The sequence below is a fragment of the Tricharina praecox genome (genome assembly GCF_024521635.1).
Source record: "Tricharina praecox strain CBS 144465 chromosome Unknown BZA05scaffold_2, whole genome shotgun sequence".
Taxonomy (NCBI): Eukaryota; Fungi; Ascomycota; class Pezizomycetes; order Pezizales; family Pyronemataceae; genus Tricharina; species Tricharina praecox.
Genome location: NW_026250404.1, coordinates 2,404,308 through 2,431,595, shown reverse-complemented (window position 1 = coordinate 2,431,595; position 27,288 = coordinate 2,404,308). Strand labels below are relative to the sequence as shown.

General features: G+C 54.8%; 8 protein-coding genes across 8 annotated transcripts; 6 read left to right on the top strand and 2 right to left on the bottom strand.

The window, feature by feature from the left end:
• Positions 1-1,079: 1,079 nt before the first annotated feature.
• On the top strand, positions 1,080-2,117 carry BZA05DRAFT_386117 (uncharacterized protein). The gene has a single exon (XM_051482463.1). The coding sequence runs from the start codon at positions 1,258-1,260 to the stop codon at positions 1,756-1,758; it is 501 nt and encodes a 166-aa protein (XP_051343892.1). The 5' UTR covers positions 1,080-1,257; the 3' UTR covers positions 1,759-2,117.
• Positions 2,118-2,557: 440 nt separating this feature from the next.
• BZA05DRAFT_433509 (uncharacterized protein) lies at positions 2,558-4,103 on the bottom strand. Its single transcript, XM_051486268.1, has 3 exons — positions 3,778-4,103; positions 3,533-3,708; positions 2,558-3,283 (listed from the first exon to the last, which is right to left on the bottom strand). Exons 1-3 carry the CDS (start codon positions 4,043-4,045, stop codon positions 2,585-2,587), a joined length of 1,143 nt encoding a protein of 380 aa, XP_051343891.1. The 5' UTR covers positions 4,046-4,103; the 3' UTR covers positions 2,558-2,584.
• Positions 4,104-5,049: 946 nt separating this feature from the next.
• Positions 5,050-7,766, top strand: BZA05DRAFT_470958 (uncharacterized protein; the record flags this gene model as incomplete). The annotated part of the gene is made up of 4 exons (XM_051487928.1): positions 5,050-5,624; positions 6,037-6,711; positions 6,779-6,971; positions 7,420-7,766. 4 exons carry the CDS (start codon positions 5,050-5,052, stop codon positions 7,681-7,683), a joined length of 1,707 nt encoding a protein of 568 aa, XP_051343890.1. The 3' UTR covers positions 7,684-7,766.
• A 659-nt stretch (positions 7,767-8,425) lies between these two features.
• BZA05DRAFT_367960 (major facilitator superfamily domain-containing protein) lies at positions 8,426-10,525 on the top strand. Its single transcript, XM_051481576.1, has 3 exons — positions 8,426-8,935; positions 8,991-9,992; positions 10,054-10,525. The coding sequence occupies exons 1-3, from the start codon at positions 8,723-8,725 to the stop codon at positions 10,378-10,380; spliced, it is 1,542 nt and encodes a 513-aa protein (XP_051343889.1). The 5' UTR covers positions 8,426-8,722; the 3' UTR covers positions 10,381-10,525.
• Positions 10,526-11,324: 799 nt separating this feature from the next.
• On the bottom strand, positions 11,325-11,843 carry BZA05DRAFT_319811 (uncharacterized protein; the record flags this gene model as incomplete). The annotated part of the gene is made up of 1 exon (XM_051480428.1): positions 11,325-11,843. A coding segment is annotated over one exon (519 nt), but the record flags the coding sequence as incomplete, so codon positions are not given.
• Positions 11,844-15,485: 3,642 nt separating this feature from the next.
• On the top strand, positions 15,486-20,689 carry BZA05DRAFT_331211 (uncharacterized protein; the record flags this gene model as incomplete). Its single annotated transcript, XM_051480579.1, has 6 exons — positions 15,486-15,665; positions 15,724-15,793; positions 15,858-16,098; positions 16,669-16,921; positions 16,964-17,703; positions 17,758-20,689. Coding segments are annotated over 6 exons (4,416 nt in total), but the record flags the coding sequence as incomplete, so codon positions are not given.
• Positions 20,690-22,218: 1,529 nt separating this feature from the next.
• Positions 22,219-22,881, top strand: BZA05DRAFT_116781 (uncharacterized protein). Its single transcript, XM_051478640.1, has one exon. It carries the CDS (start codon positions 22,308-22,310, stop codon positions 22,821-22,823), a length of 516 nt encoding a protein of 171 aa, XP_051343886.1. The 5' UTR covers positions 22,219-22,307; the 3' UTR covers positions 22,824-22,881.
• Positions 22,882-24,145: 1,264 nt separating this feature from the next.
• BZA05DRAFT_331014 (copper amine oxidase) lies at positions 24,146-26,252 on the top strand (the record flags this gene model as incomplete). The annotated part of the gene is made up of 2 exons (XM_051480567.1): positions 24,146-25,093; positions 25,143-26,252. 2 exons carry the CDS (start codon positions 24,146-24,148, stop codon positions 26,250-26,252), a joined length of 2,058 nt encoding a protein of 685 aa, XP_051343885.1.
• Positions 26,253-27,288: the final 1,036 nt, after the last annotated feature.

Here is a 27,288-nt window from a genome sequence, read left to right as displayed (position 1 = left end):
TGGGAGCTCTCGAGTAGTGTCCACGGGACAATTACCTATTAGGGATAGAATTACGGGTAACAGCATGCTTTACCAACAGCCTAATGGGGAAATTCGAGCAGTATCTTCAAAGTTCATATAGGTATTCGATTCTATAAATATGCTGAGTTGGAGACCCTTGGAAGTTGGCATAGGTACCTCATCTATCTAAGCTTAGGCTCATCATTGCGCCCACCATCGTTTACTCCTCTAACGAACGAATCATCACCGTAGAAATGGCGGGTGTGTGTACCAGGAACAGCCGATACGTCGTGCCTCACCACCATTACGAATTACCTTTAAGCGCAAGATGAGGCAACACTTACCCTTACACCCGATCGAGTACACGCTGCTTGTGGCTCCCGATCGTATGGTCTGGGTCTATACCTACTCTAGGTATACAAAGTCTCTGATTTTTACCTCTTTAGTTGTTGAGCAAACGGCGATTTCTTTGGGTATCCGCCGGGAGGCTGGAGCACCAACGCCGCCACGACTACGGTACCTAGCCCCCAACCGTGTGCTGGCTGGCACGAGTGCCTACTCTCTAGAGTAGTAATATGTACCTAGATGGTATCAAAATCAGGTGATGCGCAGTCATCAGTGCATTCCAACCAACAACTCATGTTGCAAAAGTTTCGCACCGGCCGTCAACCGGTACCATGCGGATAGCCCTACCGTCGCCATCACCACCAACAGCACACCTTACCCTAGTCCTCGCCACACAACATACAGATAATCTCACGGACGACCATTACTCTAGAACTTCAGTTATGTCGGTTTGAAGCTGAATGTAGAGTACCAGCTCTACGTCACGCCCAGCTCGCGGGGGCCTGATCACCGCGCGCTGAGCCAATGGCCCCACGTCCGCGCGCTAGTGACCGTAGCGGCAGGCCACTACGCCGTAGTCAGCAGTCAGCGTGAGTGTGCTGGGATGTCAACGCGGGGGGGGCTGAGGCGCGATACCACAGCCCCGCGTCATCGACGTCAGCTGGCTGCGGACGCCGGCCTCGATCGGAGTCGAGAGGCTGGAAAGCAGTGAGCTTGCTATTTCGGTCCACGATCGACAGGTGTCAGGCACGTACATAAGAATTGAGCTTCCCGCCCTCTCGTTGCTGGGGAAATCACCACTACTACCACCACTACCACCACCACTACCACTACTACTACATATCTTCCACTGCACCTCAACCGAGAACCACCATCTTCCAGTTGAATAACCCCACCTCCCCACCAACAAAAATGCAGTTTACTCTTCTCCTCTCGAGCGTGCTCCTGGCCATCCCTTTCGCCGCGGCCCTTCCCCTCGCCTCTCCCAACACCATCACACCGCGCGCCGTCTTCCGCAGCGCCGACGGCAACACGGTGTGCATGGCGAACTTCCAAGCCACGCCGATCACGCCGGCCAAGTTCGACACGCTGCTGTCCACGTTCCTCGACGGCGACGGCGGCGCCTGCTGCGGCGGGTACTGCATGGAACTCTCCGCTCCTGCGGCCGAGGAGGCCGTACTGGCAGCGGCGGATAAGCTGCGGCTGTGTATCGGACAGGCCGATGCTGGTGTTCAGACTTTTACTGGTATGTACACACCGATGTTCGCGAGAGGCCTCGCGGGAAATGGGATTGTCGCTAATGGACTGTTACAGTGGATTATTCTGAGCTGCGGTTGGCATACCGACTACAGAGTTCCAGTGTTCCGAGTGCTGGGTTCCGGCAGTGCTAGGTTCGCGATAATGGGTTCGTGATGATGATGGATTGATGATGGATTGATGAATGGGATATCTGTGGCGAGAAGCATTAGCGAGGCGTTTTGTTTTATGGGAATATTTATGATAATAATAAACGACGAGTCTCTTATGTATTCGGGAGATTATGCCGATCGACGATGATGGTGATGATGATGAGGTGGTTGTGCCCTTGGGCCTTCTCCACGAAGAGCGAGAATTCAGAGCGCCAGAGCGTGCTGTCGAAATGCGATAGCGATGATGGATCGTATGCATGATGTTCCGATCTGCAGGCCACGTGCGTCCGAGTCCTGACCACCATCCCCAGAGCGAATGTAGCAATGGCCCTCACAAATCACCTCCCTTCTCGGTCCCCTCTGACTACCCCGCCGTCGCTTCTTTTCGGCTATCTGGATTTCCACCGTCCGGCTCTTTCTCCACCCCCTTGCATCGCCGCACCCCGCCGCCGCTTCGGCCCGGTGCCAGGGATACGCCCCCTGAACGAGGTAGGTACTGCGGAGATGCCAATCGTGACCTTTCAAGTATATTCGGACCAAAAAATGCCGCAAAACAAACGCCTATCCTGTAGTTAGTCTCATGACGCAGTAAAGAACTACCTATGCCCGTAAAGATGCAGACAAATAGCACTCGCGTAGAAAGAAGAGAAAAACAAGAAAAGAACGTGGACTACAAAGTCCTATCAAATGGTATCAAAAACGCAGTAAAATTGAAATCAGAAAAAAAAATAGCTCCTCCCCTCCCCCTAAATGCTGGTATTCGCCTCTCCTTCCCAGCTCGTGCACTAGACCAGAACCGCACTCTCCTGCGGCTCTGTGTCCTCTTCCGCCTACTCCTCCAGCTCTGTGACTTCCTCCTCTTCCGCGTCCTCATCTGGGCGGAGCCGGCATCCCTTCCTGACAGCAAATTGCTGTACAGGCACTCGTCCGTAGACGTAGTGTGGGGGCAACATGGTCGGTGGAACGGCGGAGGTAAACCCCTGGCCGGACGGGTAGACAGCGCGCGGCAAGCCGCCGGTCTCCATTCTAGTCTCAATGACGATTCCACGATTCTCGACGTTGCCGTAGCCGCCGCCCGGGATGTGGGTACCGGTATTGTCGTTGCCGGGTCCCGTTCCCAGCAACGTCGGCGAGCTGCCGGTGAGGCACGGCGACACTCGCCGAGGAGTCAAAACCTCGGCCGGTTCCCCGACCTCCGGCTCGACTCCGACAATTCCCGTCCCGATCGGCTTCATCTCTTGATCCCTATCGGGCGTGCGCGCAAGGAGGCTGGCCGCCGTCAAGGGCTTGAGCCCCGCTCTCCGTTCGATGCGCCTGGTCCAGAACTTTGCCTCCTTCTCGTCCCACAGCATGCTCAGGTACTTTGGCATGCCGGATCCGTTCGCGCGACGGAATGGCTTCCACTGGGGATGGACGGGGTTCGTGGGCGGCGGTGAAAGGTAGGTGTCGTGCCCCCTGTTGACTACGAGACGGTCCGATCCGGACAATGGCTGATAGTACAGCGAATCCACGAGGGGGTACAGAATCGTCTATAGCGCTTGGGTACGCTCGCGGCGGAGATTCGGCTTGGTACGAGCAACGAATTCCACCGTGATGGGCACGTCTGCGGGGTCAAGTGAGACGCTGGTGCGTCTAATTTTCATCATCCATGGGGCGGCCGCACGGGGAGCAGTTGGGTTGCTGGGTTCCAGCGCAACGCCATTAAGCGTGCATCCAACAGAGGAGAAATCTCCCGGGACCACCATGGGACGGTGCGGCATCGGACCTGCTCGGCTAACCTGAGGCTGCTGCTGCTCCTTGTCAGCCAGCAGCCGCTCGAATTTCGCCAATAGCTTCAGCAGGATCAATCTTTCCTGCTCATGCTCATCCTGTAGTTGCCCCTTGGGTTTCTCATCCCGTTCGCAACGGCGGACGCTCGTCGAGGCCTTCCCCGCCTTCCGCTTGGAGATAACAGCTGCGGACAAGTCGTGTAAGCTTTGTAATAACAGTCGGAGCTTTGCACGCTTGTGTCGGAGGATCTTACCTGGTGGACGAGGACGATACTCCTCGTATAAACTCCCGTTTTCTCCGCTACATCGGTAGAAAATGGTACCGCCGACGATCAACTTCCGGGGTTCCGGGTTCGTTTGACCGTCGAGCTCTGGGCGGGATGCTCTGATGCGCTTCATGAAGCGCTCACATGATAACTCCATTGGAGTCTTCTGGATACGGATGAAAGCCGTAGGGGTCGAAACGCTTGAAGCTGGGCACTCCTGACTCGCAAGCTTCCGCGCGGAAGACTTTGTTGGCATTGCCACTGGGGAGGCTCTTTGAGCCAGTGACTCGGGCTTCTTCTCGGAGGCACGCGTGAGAACTAATTTTCTTGGTGGAGGAGGGGGTTGAATTGATCCCCGCCTAGAAAGTGACGAAGACGGTAGGTTCGATTGGCTTCTATGTGGAGCAGATAAGCTCTTCGGAAGCTTAGAGTTCGCCATCTCAATGTCGTTTGGGTTTGCGAAGTAGATTTCCTCTAAACAAGAAAGCTGTCTTCGGCGGGAGAGAGTCGAAAGGGGGAGTGATTCGAAGTGCAGAAGAGAGGAGTGTTTGCAATTTTAGAAGAGAAGAGTGGAAGTGGAGAGGAGAAGAGCGGTTGGAAGTTCAGAAGAGAAGAGTGATGATGAGCCAGGGCACTTGGGCTGATGCAGCCCTACCGAGTGATTGGTATATGCTAAACAAAAAGTAGACATCTTTAGAAGCAGGTACTGTCCGCCAACAGTACTATCCTGTCTCACGATGGTAGGTATACAACCTCCATGCGTAGTCGCTTGATTCTCTTTCCGTACGACGATTCCATGGATTCAACGCACAGAAACTGTAGCACCATCCTCATGTGAGGATGGTAGAAACCTCAATGCGCAACCCGAACACCCCCAATATAAAGTACCGGCGACTCTACGAATGAAATCACGTTAGCTTGACGAGTATCCTTCACCGTTGTACTAGTATTCACCGGCATCGCTCGGAACTTTGAAAAATTGCTGTGTATATTCTGGGACGTCGCGATACTGTGTAGCTTCAGAAGGTCTGCGGGATAGATCTACCGGATCCATCCACGAGCAGATGACATCCGCCGACACCTGCGATACCCTGGGGAATTTCTGCATTCGGTGCCGCTTAGATGGTGTATAAAGGCGGGGAGACGCTCTCACTCCTCCTCCTCCTCCACTCCGGTTTTATACTACAGCCTACCCCGCTTCACCATCTTACCAGCGACAGCCCTTCGCTAGCACAGTTTCAATTCATCTCATCAGGAACAATGCGATTCCCCACCGCTCTCTTCCCACTTTTCACGCTCGCCTCCTGCGCAGTTCTGACCTTCGACGACCTCCCCGTCCCCAACGACCCCAACTGTGGCAGCCTCACGTTTACTCCCGCCACGCCTTACAAAGGCTTCACCATCAGCGGCACCGTCCTGAACACCACGCAGACGCAGTACTGCCATCAGTCTTCCTCCGGCGCAGGGCCGTGGCACCGAGCCGTCAGCCAGCCGAACCTCCTCACCTCTATGGACGGAGTCGTAGCTTTCGAAGCGAAGAAGAAGTTCGATGTGAGCCAGCTGGCGTGGGCGACTGAGTTGCACTGGACCATACTTGCGATGGATCCGAACGCGGTTGTCAGGGTCATGGTACAGGGGATGAAGATGATCGGCGGGCCGCCGGTGGTCACGAAAAGCATCGACGTCCAAGCCCCTGGGCCGCATGTGATCGAGCTGCCGGGGTTCAAGGGATTTAAGGCGGTGAGTGTCAAGGCGGAGTTGAGGTATACGAAGCAGGGAGCTCTGGTGGTGCTCGGCGCACCGTCATATGTCGACAATTTCATTTATAAGTTTCTGTGAGTCATGTGCCTGTTGTCGATGGGCTTGTTGGTTGGTGGCGTCGGTTTAGTAGTTTGTTGGTTTAGTTGTTTGTTGGTATGGATGGAATGTCACTCGGCTGGGAAAGTTGTGAAAAGTTGTTTTGCACCGAGTGATGAGATGAATGATGTCTTTGAAAGATGAGGGGTACAAACCCCAAACACCGCAAGTGCCTTCAACGCAAATAACTCCTATTCCAAGCATCGTAAAACAAAATCCAACCACTCCTGCGAGACTCGATACCAACACTCGTATCTTCCGCCTCTGAACACCTCAACATCTAGCATCGATGTCCGCAGCCCACAAATTATCACCCCCCTCGAGAACCACCGCACAGTCTCCGCCGACAATCTCCCCTCTACGAATGTTCAGTCTGACCACGCCCCGCAGCTTCCGCAGTACCAGCTTCAGCTCGCCCTTCAAGAAAAAATCCCCACCGCCCGCAACCAACGGCACAGCCAACACCAGCCCTAACTCGAAAAACACATCCATCGCGCCAGTCCTACACCTAAGTAATGGCACACGACACTACCTGGACCAACGCAATATATCCAAGCCCCGGCTAGACTTTCTATCCAGTCAGCACCAGCGCACGTCCGGCGTAGTTGACGCGGGGGAGTTCCGACTGCCGCTGGATCTGCGGACGTTCCTCTTCTTGCCGAGGAAGGAGACGCCACAGTGCTTAAGGGAGTTTGTCCAGTACACCGAGGAGCTCATGGTGCAGTTAAGGGAGATCGAGGGTCGACTGCAGGTGATGCGCGAGTGGGAGAGGAGCGGAGAGGGGGAGAAGGTTAGGCACGACTTTTGTGAAATGGTCTCTGCGGCGATGGAGCCCCTGACCATGATGCGCTGGATTCTGAGGAGGCTGGTCAAGCAGCGCCCGGCGGAGTTGAGGACGAACCACCATGCCATCGAAGAGTGGCGCGAGGATGTCGCCCTGGTTGCGAATATGGTGGCTTCGTGTTTCGTGGAGGCGGCAAGGGTCGCCGAGACTAAGGACCTGGGTGAAGCGGCAAAGGTGCTGGCCGGTATACGGAATATTCGTTTGCTGAAATGGGCATTCGAGTTAGTAACCCCTTCCGGCGATTGCTGGTTTATAGTTACCGTACTGATCATTACATATGTACCACAGCGACAGGATTTACATCCCACGGCCAAAGCGGGCCAGCCTTACGGTCATGATTGCGCCAAAGCTCGAAGAGAAAATTGTCGAGAAGGTGTGGAACTTTGTGGACGAGCAAGTCCAGGCGCTTGCGACCGGAGAGCTACATGTATCCGACAAGGAAAGAGATTCCAGTTCGGGGAGCATATTTGGAGGCATTGAGGTTTGCTTTCCGGTTTGACTGGTATCGGTAGTTGGGGATGTTCACCGGAGTGCAGGAATACGAAATCGAAGGCAATATGCCGCTGAGCGATCATCATTTTTGATAGCGAGCTTCATGTTTCATTTACAAGATATCGCATGGTCATCGAAGTTCTCCTCTTTAACATAGGTATAACGGGCCTATTTGTTTTTTGTACTCGGTGCGTTTTTTGGGTCATCAGGCTCGGGTTTTGTGTGAAAAACGGAGTTATGCAGTAATCAATGCCTTCGACTTGAACAAATGGAAACCGTTATGATAACACGAATCCGTGCTTGGCATGTCAAACGGGCGTAAAAGGCCATGGTGTTTCATTCCGACCTATAAAACCCCCCTAATGGAGGTACTCACTCGTACCCCTTCCCCAGAAAACCCGTAGATTGCACCATTTCAATCCTCGAATATTCCCCAGATGAAGTTCCTCATCCGCCCGCGCTTGAGTCGTCCCCAACAGCCCGACCCAGAATCCGTCCTCCGCGTACAACGGGATATAGCACTGACAATCCTCGAAGCCGAGCGTCTCCATACCCAGGAGCTAGAGCATCGATTATCTGAGGCACAGGATGACCTACGGAAGCTCCGGAATACAGTGCGCAAGCTGCGAGGGAAGGAGCAGGTGGTCATCATGATGGTTGACTCGGAGTACGCACGGAAAAATAAGATTGGTGAAGTTTGAGATCCAGCTCCGGCAACGAGACGCAGTACACACCTACGTATTCGGGAGGCGTTTTCTGGATGACTGCAGCTGGAAGATGTGCGGGCTTGTTCTGTGACGTGACATACATACGAGCTGGTTTTGTGTGATGTCTACTAATACCGGTATGCGCAACTGCATGCAACATGGAGGGCTAGACCGTTAGAGTAAAAATGGCAATTTCAAGATACCCACCGGTACCTGGTTCATGGACGAGACGTGACAGCTGTCAGTCCTAGACACGACCCGAAAGAACGGTCGACTCACCCACCGCCGATCACATCCTCGCCATCGAGAGCTCGAAACCGAACTCCGGAGGACCGTATTGGTCTCGGCTGTATCGGCATGATAACGTCGCACCGCTCCTCCCCCCCGGCTGCATGATTGCCGCACGATCCGAATCGGACGGCCGGCCGTAGTTGTCGGACATTAGAGACTTCGGGACCGGGAATCTTCAAAGCATTAACTCCGAGGAATAGCCGAGAGACCAGAAAAGAAAATAACATCACTTTGGGGCCTGGGCCTTCGACACCCTGGGACCAGAAGGTCAAGCCGAAAGCTAGGGGTGCTCGGTACTATGCATTCGTAACGAGGACTACCTACTGGTACCTATACACGGTAGCAAGCCGTGATTGGGCCAGTGAAATTCCTCAGTTACATATGTACGCCCCCGCCCGGCCTCGGGAGCTCATCCCGCCGGGACCCTAGAACGACCGCGTTACGCCACTACCCTACTCCGGGCCCCCACGAGCAACTGCGTCCGCTATCGATATCCGCGCACACGCCCCCAGCGAAAAGCGCCATGACGACCGGTTATGTCGGAACGAACCCTGCAGACTCTGCGGTCGCGAAGGGATTCCCCCATAAGGATCCATCATCCATGACGAACTAGGTACTCTAGTTAAACTGGAATCTGGATAGCAGTTAAAATGGAGGGAAGAATTCCAACTTAAAACCAACGTCCCCGCCATCATGGCAATGGAAGATGCTGGCAAGGGAAAAGGAAAAGGAACGATAGAAAATGTCTTCGACATCACCGGTAGCAGAATTCTCCCAGGGTAGCGTAGAGAGCGCCGCGCATGCGCCAAAGGCGGCTGATAACGTCGACCTCGAAAAGACCACGACCTCGACACCAATAGAGGCCGAGGCATACTCGGTCTTCACGCGCCCGCAGAAGCGATGGATAGTGCTTCTCGTGGGGATAGCCTCCTTCTTCTCGCCACTCTCAGCCAACGCAAGTTCTCCATCTAAAACCTACCTAGCCTGATCGTCCCGCTAACCGTAGCCAGATCTACTTTCCTGCACTCTCCTCCCTCTCCGCCGACCTCAACGTGTCTACAGAGTTGATCAATTTGACTATAACAAGCTATATGATCTTGCAAGCTCTCGCACCTATGCTGATCGGCGATCTGGCGGACACGCTCGGTCGCCGACCCGTGTACATTCTCCTCTTCGTCATCTACATCGCCGCAGACATCGGACTGGCACTGCAACGGGCGTATCCAGCACTACTAGTCCTGAGGATGCTCCAGTCGACCGGCTCGTCAGGCGTAATCGCCCTGGCCAGTGGCGTGGTAGCGGATATCGCGCACGCCGGCGAGCGCGGCGCCTACATGGGAGCCGTAAACCTCGGCGCCATGTGCGGGCCTGCCGTCGGCCCGGTGATCGGAGGAGTTTTGGCCGACAAGCTGGGTTGGTGGTGGATCTTCTGGATTCTTGCCATATGTGGTGGAGTGTATCTGGTATTCCACGTCGTGTTCTTCCCCGAGACGGGGCGGAGCGTGGTCGGGAATGGGTCCATCCCGCCACCGCGAGTGGATGCGAGCCTTCTGCAGCTGCTCAAGGGTTCGAAACATCCCATCGACACGCCGCGGCCGCCCCGGCCGAAGCTCCGTGCGCCGAATCCGATGGCTAGCTTGAAATTGTTGTTGCATAAAGATATGGCGCTGGTCCTCTTTATCAACGGTATATTCTACACGGCGTTCTACATGATCATGGCCTCACTGCCGTCTGTTTTCGCCGACATCTACGGCCTCACTCCGCTGCAGGTCGGCCTATGTTACCTCCCATTCGGCGTCGGGTGCGGTATAGCCTGCATCATCGCCGGGCGGTTGATGGGCCGAGACTACAAAATCATTGCGCAGCGCTGCGGGATAAAGCCGGATGCGAAGCGCGGCGAGGATATGCTGAAGTTTCCGATCGAACAGGCGAGGCTGAGGAGTGTTTTCTGGTCGCAAGCTCTGTTCATGGCCGCCATCGTAACTTATGGCTGGTTGTTGCATTTTGAGACTGTATGGCTTCCAACCACGACCCCGCCCCCTTCACCTACCCTTAGCTAACATACATCTCTAGCACCTCGCAGCGCCGTTGTTCCTAACATTCGTCGTCGGTGTCGCTGGCACCTGCGTGTTCACCGTCCTCAGCACGCTGGTGGTGGATCTGTACCAGACGCGCCCCAGCAGCGCAACAGCGTGTAATAACTTTGTGCGCTGCCTGATGGGTGCCGCCGGAACAGCTGTGATAGAGAGCATGCTCCAGGCCATGGGACGCGGTTGGTGTTTTACGTTTGTGGGCATAGTGTGCACGCTTATGGCACCGCTGTTGTTTTTGGAATGGAAGTATGGCATGCGGTGGAGGGTTGCGAGGCTGACGAGGGAGAAGGAGGCTGAGAGGGGGTAGTACCTATATATAGGGTAGGGCCAAGGGAGTGGTGATGGGTAATAGTAGGCTGAATGTATACCTGTGTTATGTAACGATAGACTCATCTAGGTCCACTAATAGATCTCGGAATGTGATGAACAATACTACTACTTGCCACGGCAGGAAACTTGATAGTTCGGCAGAATTTGTTGTCACTCACTACCCCCATAAGTGACGGCCGATGAATATCAGCGTCACCATAGAAACCACTCCTAGTACCTACTAGTACTCTGGATTACTATATAGGATCGAATCATGATGGATGGTATTGTACATATTCAGGGAGATCGAACCCGCTACTAGGCACTCTATAAATCCCAGTTCAACTATTAATATAAAAAGCTATGGACGCTTAACGAACCGAGCATATAAAAATTCTCAAGTTGAACCCAAGACAGACAACGCCATATAAAATGCAACCGTAACTCCAAAGAAAAAAACAAAAGAAACCCCATTACCATCGACCCATCGGCAGGCTAAATGTACGGCCTTCCAAAAGGATCCACCCATTCACCGCGCTCGTTGTAGTGGCCTAGGTACCACTCCGCGTCTTCCTGCCTCCTCCAACGCGGCCGTTCTCGTGGAAGCATCTGCGGTGGTGGTCGTGCAACTACCCGCGGCAGTTGCCGAGGAGCTGCCTGCGGTACTGGAATCGCAACCACCGGTCGCCCTCCCCAGGGACCGCGCTGATGGAACAGTTCGTCCACCAACCGCCGTCCGTCCCAGCCATCGCCGTCACCGGCGGGGCCTGCTTCCCCGCCATGTGGCTCGAATTGTCCCGGAAACCCGGCAGGTGGTGGTCCTTCATTGGCCAACATGTCGTTATGCTGCAGCCGCTCTGGGTGATCATCGTGGTTATATATTGGGCAATCACAGCCACCCTCGGCTGCGGTTGCATAGCGGTTGGGGCCTCGGGTTGGTTTACCACAGAGGTAGCAGAACCTGAACCCGCAGACGCAGATCATCTTGTTGCAGGAGTCTTGTTGCTTCATGATCACTCGGTGGCAGGCGGGGCAGCTGGCCCATTTTTCCTTCTTCGCCACTTCGGCGAGCTCGCTCTCCGGGCACACACCGGCGTGCTCGAGCCCCTTGCACTTCGTGCACATCTTCGTTTGGCAGCGGGGACATGTCCCCGTTTCTGCGCGGATATCGTTCGCGGACAGTTTCGCCGAACATTTCGGCTTCGGGCAAAAGAGCTGCACAGCCTGTTTGCGATCGTCGAGACGTTCTTCGTATTTCTTGAAATCGGCGGCTGAGAGTACCGTTTTCACGGCATCCGTCGGTATCGGATCCGTGCAACATTTCGGAGGAAAGTTCGTGTCCGATTCTCCACCCAGGGCCTTTGAGACCATCTGGGTGAGACAGTCGATGCAGTACCGGTGCTCGCACTTCAGCTCGTGGAGCTCCCCCACAATCTCGTCACTGCACGCGGTGCAATCGACGCCCGTGGCTCTGCCTTTCCCTTTACCCTGGGGTTCCTGCCAAGGCTCTGGTCGGCGTGCCGGTCCTGGTTGAGGCCAATGCTCTAGCTGGCGTGCAGGTCCCGGTTGAGGCCGAGGACGTGCAACAGGGTCATGACGACCGGCAGCACGCTGTCTCCCGGCGTTTTGCCTTTGGAGGAATGCCATCTCGGCCTGCTGATGTTGCAGCCAGTGAGGTTCGCCTCCTCCGAATGCCATGACGAAATCTGGAATACTGGATTCCGTGTCGGTTTTGTCGCCGCGGGGTGGTGGCCGATCGTGATCGGGGGCCCCAGCTGTCGAAGGGCCGGCCTCGTAGCCGTGCACTGTATCCAATACGTCTATATCCTCCATCCACAGCTGCATCGCCAGCGTATGGATATCGTCGGCCATCTTATCGTGAGGGTTGTATCGCGGGGGTTGTATCGGTAAAATCGGGTGGAGGTTTGGAATTTATCTCGTAATCTTCAGAAGTCGTAGGAGAGAAGCTGTTAGCGAGGCATGATGAGGAACAGAAGCAAGAACAACCGCAAGAAGACGTGGCTTTTTGTAGCTCGAGCTCATCGGGGAACTTCAACTTGAAAGACGGCGGAGATTCCAGTCATTAAAATGGTTTTGTAGCTTAACCTTCGTCTTTCTGGCTTATTCCGAACCACTATGAGAGAAGGGGATCCATGCAATATACCTTTCAATTCCTCCGATAGAAAACTTTGTTTCTCATATGCGATGTTGGCCCGCAATGGGGCATGCTCACATTGGAGACTTCTTGGTGCCTCAGTAACTCAAGGTTTCAACCATATACGGTTGGTTTATCTTCTAGATCCGATCATGCCCCTACCATGGAGTAGTAGATACGGCGCCGCCACCCGCACCGTCCAACCGCGACGGCTAATGTTGCCATCGTAGATATGGGTTTGGACCCATAATTGAGCCTTGCTCGTGGAAAACCGATGGATGTTCACGGAGTGTCGGGATCGAAGGATCCCATTATCTCGAGTCAGTAGGAATATAGTAGCAGATGAATGCGGTATAGTATGAGAGCAAGAGAGGCACAGCTCACTCCTATGCGCGTCTCCACTGCCAGTGAAGTACACTAAGTTCAGTCAAAGCAGTTTCGATGTCGGCTGGACTCTGCTGACTTGATTCAAGTATTGATGGTAAGGGATGAAAAGACCGGCCAGAGACTCGAGAACAAGGGCAGAAAAAAAAGCTACCACTTCGCCTTCCGGTAAAGGATAACAAATCGTGGGGATCGAGTTCGCTCTTCAAATTCAAGCACGAGAGTATAACTTTATGTACCTGCTGCGGCATGATGAGGTTGATCTAGTTGATATGGTGTGGGAGAAACTGAAGGGTGATGGGCGAAGACACTCATCCAAGTCCTCACCCGGGTACCCACAAAAAGTCCCCACAAAAAGTCCCACCCGGGTTCCACAAAACACAGCAACTTCAATATGATCCTGACTGAAGATGCCGAAGCTTCAAATGAATTATTTGAATTACATTCCCATTGTATCTTTGATCATTCATGGGACATGCATGCATATTTCTGTTGTGTCTCGGATGCATGTGGTTACGTATGAAGCTATTCCGAGTGTCGGAATGGTTCCGTGGAGCATCACTCGTGTTTCCGAGAATCCCCTACCTAGCTTTCCATAAAACAGCACCTATCTGCCTCCCAATGGATCGTACGATATACACTCGGGGTCGCCTTGTTTTCTCTTACGTCCCACTACGATTCCACGATGGACGATGGTGGAAATCCCATTTGTGCTCACGTGACGTTCGCCGATAAGGTCGAGGTCAGGTGTAGTTAGTGATCGGTTGTGATCGTGCCGTTTCATAATCACCCGAGTACTATATACCTACTCACGTCTCTTCGTAATCGGTAAAGCACGGTATATTATGCGAATCATAGGCCTATTTACCAAATCCTAGATGAGTGCAAAGCTCATCTAAATCTAGATATAGCGGCGAGAATGAATTCTCTCCCACCAGTACATACTTTAGATACCGTAGCGATGGCAGGATCTCTCTGAGATTTCTGGAACGCCAGGCAACCAAGTGAAATAACCAGTGGTGCCTCACCTTGCGCTTATGATTCGTAATGGTGGTGAGGCACGACCTATTGGCTGTTCCTGGTACAATGTGTCTACTATTAAAGTTCTAGTAAAGCCTATTATTCAGACTTATGGCTGAGTATACTGAGAATGGCCAAACACTCTGTTCACCTCAAAGTTTTCCGGAAACTGAAACTGAACGGTATTCGGTGTCCAGGCGGGGAACTGACTTTGGTTCTAAAACTGGAACTGAGAACTGAGGTCATCCAAACGGCCCTTACTCTTGTGGTACAAAGAGAGAGCGCGATCATGAGGAAGGACTCGGCACGTGATAATCACGTGATGGAATATGATTGGCACGAAAGGAGGCTATGTAGAGAAGCACGTGAGAGGCGAGTGATAGGTTTGGTGGCTGAAGCCGACCCACCGACAAGTCTGTTCGGATCAGTGTAGTTGTGCGCTACGTCACGTGAGTTTGATAAGGTCCGTTCAGACCGTATGTAGAGGAACAGCCTTTTCACTCATACTTTCTTTTAAGTCCAGCCCCATATCGTATGTACTCTGTGTACATGCATACTCCAAAACTTTATGCCTGTGTATGTACCGCGAGTACATACCGGTTAGCGTCCCTGGCGCCCGGGAGGCCGATTGAGCACGGGAGGGGACGCTAACATGGCCAGACCATGTTCCCTCTTTGTTTGCCTTATATACTCGTGGGTCGCGACCTTGAACGCGCGCATGTGGGTCTGGACGCGGTGCGCAGGCAAAGAAGGTTTCTGTCTATCTGAGTCACAGAGTTTCGCTCCTCTTCGAATGGCGCGTTGAAACATTAAATGCGAAGAGCCGCCGCCGCCCAGCACGTTTCCGAGAATGCAAGTTGTCCAATGACCCCGCGTCCGCATCTGCCGATAAACGAGATATTCGTCTCTTCGACCGCCCATTCGCTCCTCCTGTCGGCTCGCGTACTCGTGACATCCTACGGACCTCGTCGAATGGATCGGCAGCGACTGTATCGGGGACCGGCCAACTAGGCAGCAGAGCAGGCCCATCTTATCGGAGGCTACATATAGAGGCGTGCTCAACCCCGCTAAACTTCCCCTCACAGCCAAACCTCCCCCACGACCGCCCCATCTCACACTTATCGATATCCAACCGAAACCGGGCCCGATGGATTCGAAAAGTGGAAGCTATGGCTCCACCTCCGATGAAGAGCCCATCGTCCTGTCTACACCGGCGGAAAAGAAGGTCTACTTGCCGAGGACGCGCAACTATCAGGCGGAGATGCTCGAGGAGAGCTTGCGACGGAATATCATCGTAGCTGTGTGTTGACCCTGGCCAGAGATGCAGTAGACTTGGAGACTGATGGGTGATGAAAAGATGGACACTGGGTCTGGGAAAACTCATATGTAAACCCTTCCTTCTCCACCACATCTTGGCGACGTCATGGAATTTTAATGAGACGGCAATCAGCGCCATCATGCGTATCTGCCATCAGCTAGATCGTGGCGACGGTAAGGTCTGTATTCCGTCCCTCCCGTCCCTGAGCTACGGCTAACATCTCCAGTTATCATGGTTCCTGATCCCAGGAGTTGAGTTGGCAAAGCAGCAGCACCAAGTGCTCATGAGTGCGCTTCCGCCCGTCGGGATCGCACTCCTCATGGGATCCTCTGGTGTCGACAAATGGAGCAATAAAGAGATCTGGGACGAGTTGCTTCAGGCGCCGGTGGTTATCAGTACTCATCAGGTCCACTGTCCTCTCCGCTGCTGTGAGATGTATGGCTACATGTTCTGACCGACTACAGGTGCTCCTAGATGCTCTCACCCATGGCTTCGTACAGATGGAGCGTATCGGCTTGTTAATCTTCGATGAGGGTATGCACACCCTCCGCTCCGAGTCAATGCCCCCCACCCCTTCCCCCCACTGACCTCGACGCAGCCCATCATTGTATACAAAACCACCCCGCGAACATGATAATGCGGCACTTCTACCACGAGCGAGTACGGGACGGACTCCCGGTGCCGGACATCTTGGGGCTCACGGCAAGCCCCATCATGAAATCGAATCCCGCACAGCTGAAAATAATCGAGTCCAACCTCAATGCTATTGCCCGGACGCCATTGAAGCACCGCAAAGAGCTGCTGGAGAATGTTAGGCCGCCGAAGCTTAAGTTGGTGAGGTATGGCAACTCCACTAGGCCGCAGGCGAATGAGCAAATTGCTACTACATCTTCGCGGGCGGATCTTCTCGCTTTGGGACAGCAGCAGGCAGGGAGAATGCAGCAAAAGGATGAGGAGGATGAGGAGGTTATGGAGACGGGCGATATGGAGAGGGTGGTTGAGGAGGCTGAGGAGGTGGATGAGACAGTATCGGACGATGCAGAGATGGACGAGATGGGGGCGAAGCCATCGTCGCCCTACGATTCCGATTCCGAATTCGAGACCATAGACCCCATCACCGGCGAGGTGGCGGAGAAGCCAGCGCGTGCTCCCATCCGAACCAGGCAGTATTCTCAACTTTCTTCCGAGGTGGAAGATGGGGACGATGAATTCGACGACATCGATCCCCTAACCGGCGAGCTGGTATCTGCCACAGTAGGCAAGGCCATCTCTCCGAAGCGAAGAAAGTCTTTCCCGGCCGTCCATACATCACATGGATCGGAAGGGTACGAAACAGAGCCCGTCGACCCGTACATCGGTGAACGTTTTCCATCCGGTGTCGTGTCAACAGCTCCAGCATCTGAATCCAGTTCCTTCTACGCGGGAGTGCCCAACTCTCTCGCATCGCTCCTGGAGGCCTACGAATGCATGGATATAATGGAAGATCCGTACATCATCATGCTACAGAGACGTCTTGACAACAGAGCCGAACGTGATCTCCAAATGGCCATCATGAGCGAGAAAACGTACTCGCAGGAGCACATGAAGACCTTTGTCAACAAGGCGTGCCATATCATGTCCGAATGCGGTGTGTGGGCTACCGATTGGTTCATCACCGGAGTCGTGCACAAATTTTTACACCGGCAGAATAACTTTGATACGGAGATGGATGAGGCGCTGGGAGATGATGATGCCGATAAAGACGACCGGGTCGGAGACGATTTCAGAGCATTCTTCAGCACCGGTGATGAAGCACGCTATGTGCGCCGCATTCTGCAGGAGGTCGTGCTACCGAGCACGTTAGGTCCGATCGAAGACCATGTTTCGGCAAAGGTGGATACACTCATCGAGGTGCTGCTGGAGGAGTACTCGGCAGAGCACAGTGATTTCTCCGGACTGGTGTTCGTGACGCAGCGGGCTGCTGTGGCTGTTATCGCCCAGATCATCTCCCAGCATCCGAAGACGCGAGACCTTTTCCGGGTCGGCACTATGGTCGGCACCTCGACCAGCGCCCAGAGGAATCAAAGATTCCTGCACGATGTATTGGTGGGCGGCAAGAAGCAGGAAGGTACCCTCAGGGATTTCCGTGCCGGAAAGTTGAACCTACTTATAGCCACTTCGGCCATCGAGGAAGGAATCGATATCCAGGACTGCCATCTGGTGGTGTGCTTCGACCTGCCTACCAATTTGAAGAGCTTCGTCCAGCGCCGAGGAAGAGCCCGTCGCGAATCCAGCTCGTACGTCATCATGCTAGGCAGCCGCGACACCAGTGGTGTTATTGCTTTCCAGGAAATGGAGAAGGAGATGATCAAAATGTACTCCGACCCGAACCGAGAACTCGAGCAAGTTGAGGATGACGAGTGCGAGGAAGGAGAGGATCGGGTCATGAGAATGAACAAAACACAGTGAGCTACCGCCATCCAAATCACCCTCACACCCCCGCTGACCAGACCACCCAGGGCTCTATTGATGTTTGCAAACGTCCTGCCCCATCTCTACCACTTCTGTGACTGCCTGCCCATGGGAGACTTCGTAGACTCGCGCCCCGAATTCCGAACAGAATGTAAAATCCTTCCACCTCCGGGAGGCGGTCGCGAGTGGACGGCCGAGGTGATCCTACCTAATGCCATCGATCAGGCTATCCGGCGGTCCTCCGGGACACGAGCCTGGAAGACGGAACGTGCGGCGAAACGCGACGCCGCCTTCGAGGCGTTCCTGAAACTGATCAAGCTACAGCTTGTGGACGACTACTTGATGCCGCTGGTTAAGGGCGAGTTCCAGAACGAACAGGAAGTGCAGAAGAGGGCGCCGAGAGTCGAGGTCGATCAGCGGATGGATATATGGGCCGAGGTCGGCAAGAAGTGGGAGAACGCGGAGTCGCTGTATATCATGACTTTGACGTTGGACTTCGACACCGGCAGAACGGTTAGTGTTGATATGGTATTGCCGGTTGAGGTCCCTTATGTTGAGGAATTCGAGCTGTTCTGGCCGCTCAGCGATACGGCGAATGCGAGATTTGGCCGTAGTCGTCGTATCGACTACGATCCGATGATGGTGGAGCGCGGCAGGAAGGCAACCCGCCGGCTGATGATGACTGTGTTTAATTCCAGGATGGATGCCATGCGCGACGATTTCATCTACCTCTTCCTCCCTAGCGACGGCGGCGAGTCTTGGGACATGATTCCCGACGTACACCAAAACGCCCTTGAGTTGATCAACGAAAGGAATGGCGATTTGTCTAACATAGGGCTATTGCGGAAAACCTCAAACCAAATGGCGTATATATTCAGACGGCTGGTAACGGACGTGGATATCGGTAACGCCGACGATTTCAAGGCCAAGTCTCCTCGGAACCGCGATAAAGTGAGGGCGGATCAGCCATTGATCGAAGTCAACGAACTCCCCAAACGACGAGACTTTCTACACCGCGAGGGTTTTCACAAGCCTTGCAAGACATTGCTGCTGCTTCCAGAGTTCCTGACGGTCGAGCCTCTACCATTGAAATACGCCATGTTGGCACTGTTCCTACCAGCTCTCATCAACCGGGTTGAGAAAGCACTCCTCGCCGCAGACCTGAAGAAGACCCTACAGCTCGATGTGCCCAACCAACTTCTTGTACACGCCACCACTGCATCAGCTACCCGGGACCCAGTGGACTATCAGCGCCTCGAATTCCTGGGCGATTCAGTGCTCAAAGTCCTCGCCTCGGTCGCGCTCATGGACGAGTTTCCACTCTGGCCGGAGGGATACCTCACGGCCGCAAAGGACCACGTGGTGTCCAACGGCACATCTTCCAAATCCGCGGCGGAGAAGCGTCTCAGCCGATGGATCAACCTCGCGCCCTTCACGGCGCTCAAATGGAAGCCCAGATACGCCGACTCCAACGTGACACCCCCGGACAGCAAGATGCTCTCGACCAAGATCCTCGCGGACGTCGTCGAGTCCATCATCGGCGTCTCGTACCTCACCGGCGGCTACGACCTTGCAACGCAATGCTGCGCAACCTTCAACCTCGGTGTCGACTGGCCATGGCACCCGCTCACCACCCGCGCATCCCGCCTCCGCGCCAACGCCCTCTCCAACGCCAGCAAACAAGGTGCACGCACCTACCCACAGCACTTCACCGAGCTCCAGCAGCTCCTCGGGTACTCCTTCGACAACCCGCTCCTGCTCATCGAGGCGACGACGCACCTCTCGTACGGCGCCGGCGGCGCCGGCGACGCAACCAACACCACGTCCTACCAGCGCCTCGAGTTCCTAGGCGACGCCGTGATCGACACCGTAGTAGTCAACACTTTGTACCACTTCCACGGGCTATCCACGCCTCTGACGCACATCAACATGCACCACCTAAAATCCTGCTGCGTGAACGCGCACTTCCTCGCGTTCCTCTGCCTCGGCGCAACCACGACAATCGAGCGCACAGAAACCAACGCGCACTCTGCGCCCACCCGCCGAAAAGTCGAGCTGCCGCTCCACCGCTTCCTGCGCCACAACAACCCAGAGCTGCGGCACGCACAGGACGCCTGCGCGCGCAGGTATAGGAAGTGGAAGGACACCATTGCGCAGCAGCTGGAGTCGTCGCCCGAGTACCCCTGGACGGACCTGCAGGAGCTCGACGCGCCAAAACATCTCTCTGACATCATCGAGAGCATTGTCGGCGCGATCTGGGTCGACTCGAATGGCTCGTTTGCGGCGGTCGAGGCGTTTCTGGAGCGCATTGGCGTTATGAAGGTCCTTAGACGATTGGTTAGGGACAGGGTCACAGTTAATCATCCGCTGAGTAGGTTTGGGATCATGGTGGCGGAAGGGGGCAGGATGGGTGTCGTTAAGTATCACTGCGAACAGGAGGACGGCGGATTGTATTCGTGTGAGCTCACTGTCGACGCGGCGGTGTGGACCAAGGTTGAGAGGTGCGCGAGTAGGCAGCATGCTAGGACGAAGGCGGCGCGTGCGGGGATTGAGATGTTTGGGGAGAAAGAGAAGGAGAGGATCGCTAAGAAGAAGGCAGAGGAGGAGGAAGAGAGGAGGAGGAAGCTGGAGGAGGAGGAGCAAGAGAAGAGGAAGCAGGAAGAGGAAGAAGTGAAGATGAAACAGAAGGAGGAAGTGGAGGTGGACGAGGAACTTCACGAAGATGACAACGACGATGAGGAGGGAGAGGAAGAAGAATTCACAGACGCGCCGGAAGATGGTCTCGACTCGCCCGCTGAATTCGAGGTACACGAAACCCGCTCTCGGATGGTATTACGATCGGCGGATGTATTACTCAAGAACCGGAAGGGACGGAAGGGCGGACTGAAGGTCTACGAGAGTAGCAGCGAAGATACGGACTTCTTTGATGCTAAGGACTACCAGTCGTCCGCGGTGTCGGAGGTAGGCGGAGGAGATTAGTACATACGTCATGTAGGCAAGCGGGACCGGTCACATTTCGGGAAGATTGTGGATATGAAGCGTTTAGTAGTTATTAGAGGTACACAATGTTAGCAATGGGCCGGATTTGCACTTGCAATTGCGATACGTACTGGTCTCTGGTTAAAACATGATCATGCACGCCGATACTAAGGTATGGAAATAGTACGGACGTAGGTAATTCGAAGCCCACCATCTACCGCCGAGTGATTCCCAGTGCAGCGGTCGAAAAGCAGGTCTGTGGCTTGTTTCCCCTCAGGGGGCTTCCTGGAGACTGGAGTAGATGCCAGATGGGGCTCGGCCTCTAGGTGCTATATGTATGCAGAGCATGTTTCATGATCGCAGCAACTCCTCGGCTCCGGTTCGTCGTGCTGCACAGGCGGTTGGTAGTTAGGCGATTCATTTGTGTGCTTGAGAGTACTGGAAGTAACTACTGGTATGTAGATACCTGGGGAGTCGTCCGATTGGCACGCCTCACGCCTCACGGCATGCAGACTTCAGAGTAGGTATACATGGTAGATGTCTGCCCACGGACAGCCACCAAGGCATGAACATTGAACGCACGTCCATGCAGGCCGTTCGGACATATGTGGAATGCAGTTCCGGGCATGTCCCAATGGGTGCATAAGGCCAAGAATCCTACATGTGACCGATTGCGGCCATGAATCCCGTTCGCGAATAGGTACATACTGGTATCTAAGCTGGACGGCTTGGCTGTGGGGGATTACACACGGCAATGGGCTGGGATCACTTGCACAGTGCACACTCCGAACCCCGACGGCCTGTGGAAGTGACAGTGGCACCCGTTCGGTCGCGCGAGTAGGTATCGGTATGTATTTACGGTATGTACGTGCTAGAACCTGAAGAAAAGAATCGGGGTTTGTTTGGGCGGCAGAGCGCCGGGAACTATGCACGTGCAGGTACCTATTCCAGGTATGTACCTGGTTGGCCACTTGAACTCGCGACCCCGCACTTGATCAGCCGGCCCGTCATAAAACTACTGGCCAGCATGTACTTTGAATGTATATACCTTCTTACTTACTGAGGTACCTATCTCGAAATAAGTCCACGTCACGCTGTCATAGAGCAAGGCAAGTTGACGGGTTGTCGTGCTGAAACAGGCAAGAATTCAGAGAGAGTTCCGGGAATCACGGGCTCGAGGTGCGGAGGGGCAGAAAGAAGAAAGCATGGCTACGGTAGCTCCCGGCCGGGCACCGACGGCCAAATGCAGAAGGTCGGCAGCGAGGCGTTCGACGACCAAACGATTGCGACGCCCAACAGCCAGCCACCCGACAGCCAACCAGCCAACCGACGAGTCACATCGCGAATTATTTCTCCGAGCGAACCGAAGGCGAGCTCAGTGTCTGCACTGCAGCGCCGAGGGTTTGCGCGCATAAAGTGTCGCTCGGGGGCGAGCTGTGAACCGTACCGTATGTAGAGTACCTAGCTGTATCGACGGTAGGTGCCGTATGGACGTCGAGTCCGTTCGATCGAATGGATTGACTGCTCATCTCGGCCCCGTTGACGAAACTATCTGACTGTGCTATGCATACGGATTGGGGATTCTTCGACTCCATACGTACCTATTCCCCACACAATCATGCCCATGAAACGTTCCAGCATTCCCAAGGCTCGCTTGGGGGTAAATGCGGCAATGCGATGCCCATGCGCAATACTCACTTGTAGGCCTTCTCGGCTGCCGAAACGATCACCACTTTGCGGACAACGATGTCATCGCCGCGATGAGCAAATGAGAAGGGGGGGAGGTGGTGGTGGTGGTGGATGGGGAGGAAGAGGAGGGAGAGGACGAGGAGAGGAAGAGGAAGAGGAAGAGGGAGAGGGAAAGGACGAGCACGAGCAAGAGCAAGAGCAAGAGAACGATGACGACGAGGTCAAGGACGAGGAAGAGCTCTTTACGGTTCCGGTTTCGCGGATGCCGGAACATACATCATACTCTACAATCCTTACTACGTCCGGCGGCATTCATCTCATCCCCATCACCAACTACAGTCCTCATCCATCCTGCATTCCCGAAGCAAGGGCACCGATGCCCGTGATCCCCCGTCCACGTGCATTGCAGAAAACAAGTATCGACTTGTACAGACCCGTACCTTAGTTACTGCGTGCTGATGCCTACGGCATGCCGCCAACCCCCCCTCACAGCTTTCGAATGCTCAGGGTTCCCCACAGTGTTGGATGGGGCATCGTGGGCTTCGGGGTATGTACTCACCAGATTCCTCTTTTCCGCTGTTGACGCAACTACATCCGAGAAATGCGTAGTGCACTATACTGCCTGTATTATACATACGTTCCCTGCTGAAGCCTCAAGATTCAAGACCCTGGGAGATATCAAGAACCCTCCATCCCGTCCCCTACCACCTTTCCATCTGACTTCTCTAACCGTGAGTGCTTCTCCAGTCCAGACTCCAGTACATACCCCATCCCCCTCTTCTCGCGCGTTCGGCACTGACGGAAAGACTCGATTCTCGTCCCACCGACGCCCCCCAGTTTCCGATACCCTTTCGTGTCGTTCGAACGTTGCTTTTTCTCAGCCATTGCTATTCCGACGTGCGGGTTTATTCTGGGAACTGCGGAGTGCGGACCCAGGCGACTCAGGCGAGACCACGAAGTCGGAAGGATCGATATTTACCCATATTAATATCCTACAGCTACCGACATATAACTGACCTCTTCCACCACTGCCCTACACGGTATCTCGATTGAGCAACCGAGCGACGAAAGGGCCCAAAACAAGACTGTTTCCTTAGCTCCTCCCACCTCCGCGATCCGACGCTACCACCCGCCGTTAATCCGAAAGGATCATCCGCCTTGGTTCCCCTCCACTAGCTCGCCCGCCGAACCCTCAGCATCAGATCCCCTCCCCCGCCCCCGCAAAAACAGAGATCTGGGACCCTCCGCTGTTCGGTGCTGTATCCTTCGTCCTCCTGTCTGTACATAGGACAGCCAGAATCCAGAGCTTTCGTCCGATCTCACGGTCGGCCCTGGCCTGCGTCACCCTCCCCCCACTTGCTTATCTACCATCCTCCCGAATCTCGAGAAAAAAAATCCCGACTTAATTGAGTTGCCTACCTGCCTTCGTAGAAATCCCAGACCAGATCAGATCCGTATCACTCGAAAATCCGGGGTCACCTGGCTCCTCGGAACGAACCTCCCTTCGATTGAACTTCCTATTGCATCGAGAACTCCTCCGTCGGCCTTCCTTCTCTCCTTCTCGTGGGGAAATACACTCTTCGGTCGCCGGGGATAGCCGCCGTCGTATTTGCACTTGACGCTTGCCGGAAAAAGTTGCTACTTCCAGTTGCTCGGGGAAGGAAGGGAATCGTATATAAAAGTGCTTCCCCCGGTCTCATACGGAAAGGCCCCAAACAAAAAAGTCACTAAGCACGCCGACAAATATAGACCACCGCCGACGCCACAATGCATCCGCTTACGCCCCTCCTACCAAATGAGATCACTGCCTGCTGCGCGATCCTAAAAGCCGGCTTCCCACTGCCCGCAGGCAACGAGTTCCAGTTCAAAGCCATCGCCCTTCGAGAGCCCATAAAAGCCAGTCTACTGGCATGGAACGAAGGCGCCGGTCCCGGGCCGCTGCCCGCCCGTGAGGGTTACCTCTGCTACTACATCCGCAACACGGACAAGCTCTACGAGGCGATCGTGGATCTTGGGAAGTCGCGGCTCACGAGCAACTCGCGCGTCAAGGACGGGTTCCATGGCCCCGCAGATGGCCCCGAGATCGTGGCGATGGAGAAGGTGGCGCTTGCGGATCCTGGCGTGCAGGAGGAGCTCAAGAAACTGCGTTTGCCCGAAGGAAGTGTCGTGGTGTCCGACCCATGGATCTATGGCTCCGACGGCGTTAACGACTCGAGGCGGCAGTTTCAGTGCTATCTCTACCTGCAGTCGCCGCACGGCGAGAATGATCCCGACTCGAATCACTACGCGTTTCCCCTTTCGATCAGTCCCGTCGTGGACGTCGAGACTATGAAGGTGGTCAGGATCGAAAACCTGCCAACCGGCACTGATCACACGCCTACTCTGCCGAAGCCGTATCGGGTTCCGCCTCCGTCCGAGTACACCCCCGAGCACCAGAACCTGCGCACAGATCTGAAGCCTCTGCACGTGGTGCAGCCGGAAGGAGCGAGTTTCACCGTCACGGAAGAGATCCGAGACAGTGGTAGCGCCGTGATCGAGTGGCAGAAGTGGAAGCTGAGGACGGGATTCAACCACCGCGAAGGCATGGTGTTGTACAACATCTCGTACGATGGCCGAGATATCGTATGGAGGATTGCGCTCAGCGACATGTCGATTCCGTATGCCGACCCGCGCTCCCCCTACCACAAGAAACAGGCGTTTGACCTGGGAGATGCGGTGAGTACATCTGCCGTGCACGCTTCATGACTCGACTAACTAGCTGCAGGGTGCCGGCGTAATGGCGAACAACCTCAAACTCGGCTGCGACTGCCTCGGCTCGATCCACTATCTCTCCTCGAACCTCTCGATAGAAACCGGCGAGGTCTTGGAAATGCCAAACGTGATGTGCATCCACGAGCAGGACGCGGGCATCGGCTTCAAGCACATAAACTACCGCACGGGCCGGGCGGTCGTTACCCGCTCCCGCGAGCTGGTAATCCAAAGCATCATCACGGTCAGCAACTACGAGTACATCCTGGCGTTCATCTTCGGCCAGAGCGGGGAATTCCACTACGAAGTTCGTGCCACCGGCATCCTCTCCACCTCGCCGATCGAGCACGGCCTCGAGGTGCCGTGGGGAACCGTCGTCCACCCCGGGGTCCTCGCCGCCCACCACCAACACATCTTCTCCCTGCGCCTGGACCCCGCGATCGACGGGCAAGGCAACAAAGTCGTCGTCGAAGAAGCGGTCGCACTCCCGGTGCACCCAGACACCAATCCCTACGGAGTAGGCTACATCACGCGGGAAACCGAGATCACCGTACCAGGCGGACACGACACGGCCACAGCGCTCAACCGCACATTCAAGATCCAATCGACTCGCGCGCGCAACCCGATCAACAACAAATCCACGGGCTACAAGATCGCGGTCCCGCCGTTCCAAAAGCTCCTCGCCGACAAGAACAGCTTCCACTTCAAGCGCGCCGAGTTCGGCGACAACGCCGTCTATGTCACCAAGTACCGCGAGGGCGAGCTGTTCTCTGCCGGGAAGTGGACGAATCAGTCGCGTGGCGGCGAGGGCGTGCGCGGGTGGGCGGCCCGCAAAGAAGAAATCGATGGCGAGCCAGTCGTGTTCGTTCAGTTCGGGATTAACCACATCCCGAGGATAGAGGACTTCCCTGTCATGCCATGTGAGATCTTGAAGGTCTCGTTTAAGCCGGTTAACTTCTTCGATAAGAACCCGGGGCTAGACGTGCCCCCAAGCACGCAGCAGTTCAACCAGAGCGTTCTACTAAGTGCGAAGCATGCGCAGGGTGCTGGTGAAGGCGCGGTGGTGAATAAGGAACATGAGCTAGAGGTCAAGAATGGGAATGGGTGCTGTGCGCAGGAGTCATAGGCGGGAATGGGGCAGGGCGGGGAAGACGCGGGGGAGTTGTGATGCACGACTGCACGACTGCACGAGGTTTTGCTTTTGCTTTTGCTTTTGCTTAGACTGGTTTCTTTGTGCGTGTAGCAGCGGAGGGGCGCTGTCAGCCTGTCAGCCTGTCAGTGTAATGATCATGAACGACCGTGAAGCTTCGTGCCGAGGAAATGTGGGATCTCCCGGTTCGGGATTAGAGACTACCGTACTCTACTCCGGCGGAGTCTACTATAATGCTGCAAAAGACCCGATACCGGTATTGGTATCACCCTGGCAACGGTCTCCGCCTGGTGGAAGAGCCCAGTACTCCGGCGGAGTCTACTACTGCAAGTGACCCAATACCGGTAACTATTGTATCACTCTGGCAACGCTCTCCATCTGGTGGAAGAGCATAGCACTGTAGAACTTCATGGCGAATCCACCATCGAGCCTCGGGTTGTGTGAATAAAACCACCTCTTGTCGGCACCAAAGGTACCTAGGTTGCCAATTACTAGTCCTGGGCTCTCCTGCTTCCTTCGACGAGCCATGCAACCATCAGAAGTGCACAAAATGCAGACAGAATATCCACATACTCACTGACATATCTGCCTATGTAGATAGTTCCACCGCCCCGCAAACACCAATACCTACCGGAGATATCATACACGTACGGATCATGCGATGCGGCCCGCGGGAAGTGTAAAGCTACGATTTGGTCCGGTTAATCGGTCAAACGCATTTCCACGCGAACAGGTCCTTCGTAGTATCTAGTAGTTGGGTATTCGGTCGAAGTTACTCGGTCATTCGGTATTCGGTCAGCGTGGAAGCTCAGGATGAGGACCTGGTAATCGGCCAAACGTATTCCCGTACGAACAAGACCTACGTAGCATGTACTCGGACCTGTTAATCGGTCATTCGGTCATTCAGTCAGCTTGGATACCTACGATGAGGACCTGTTAATCAGTCATTCGGTCAGTGCGGAAGCCTGAGCTTCGGACCTGTTGATCGGCCAAACGTATTCCCGCACGAACA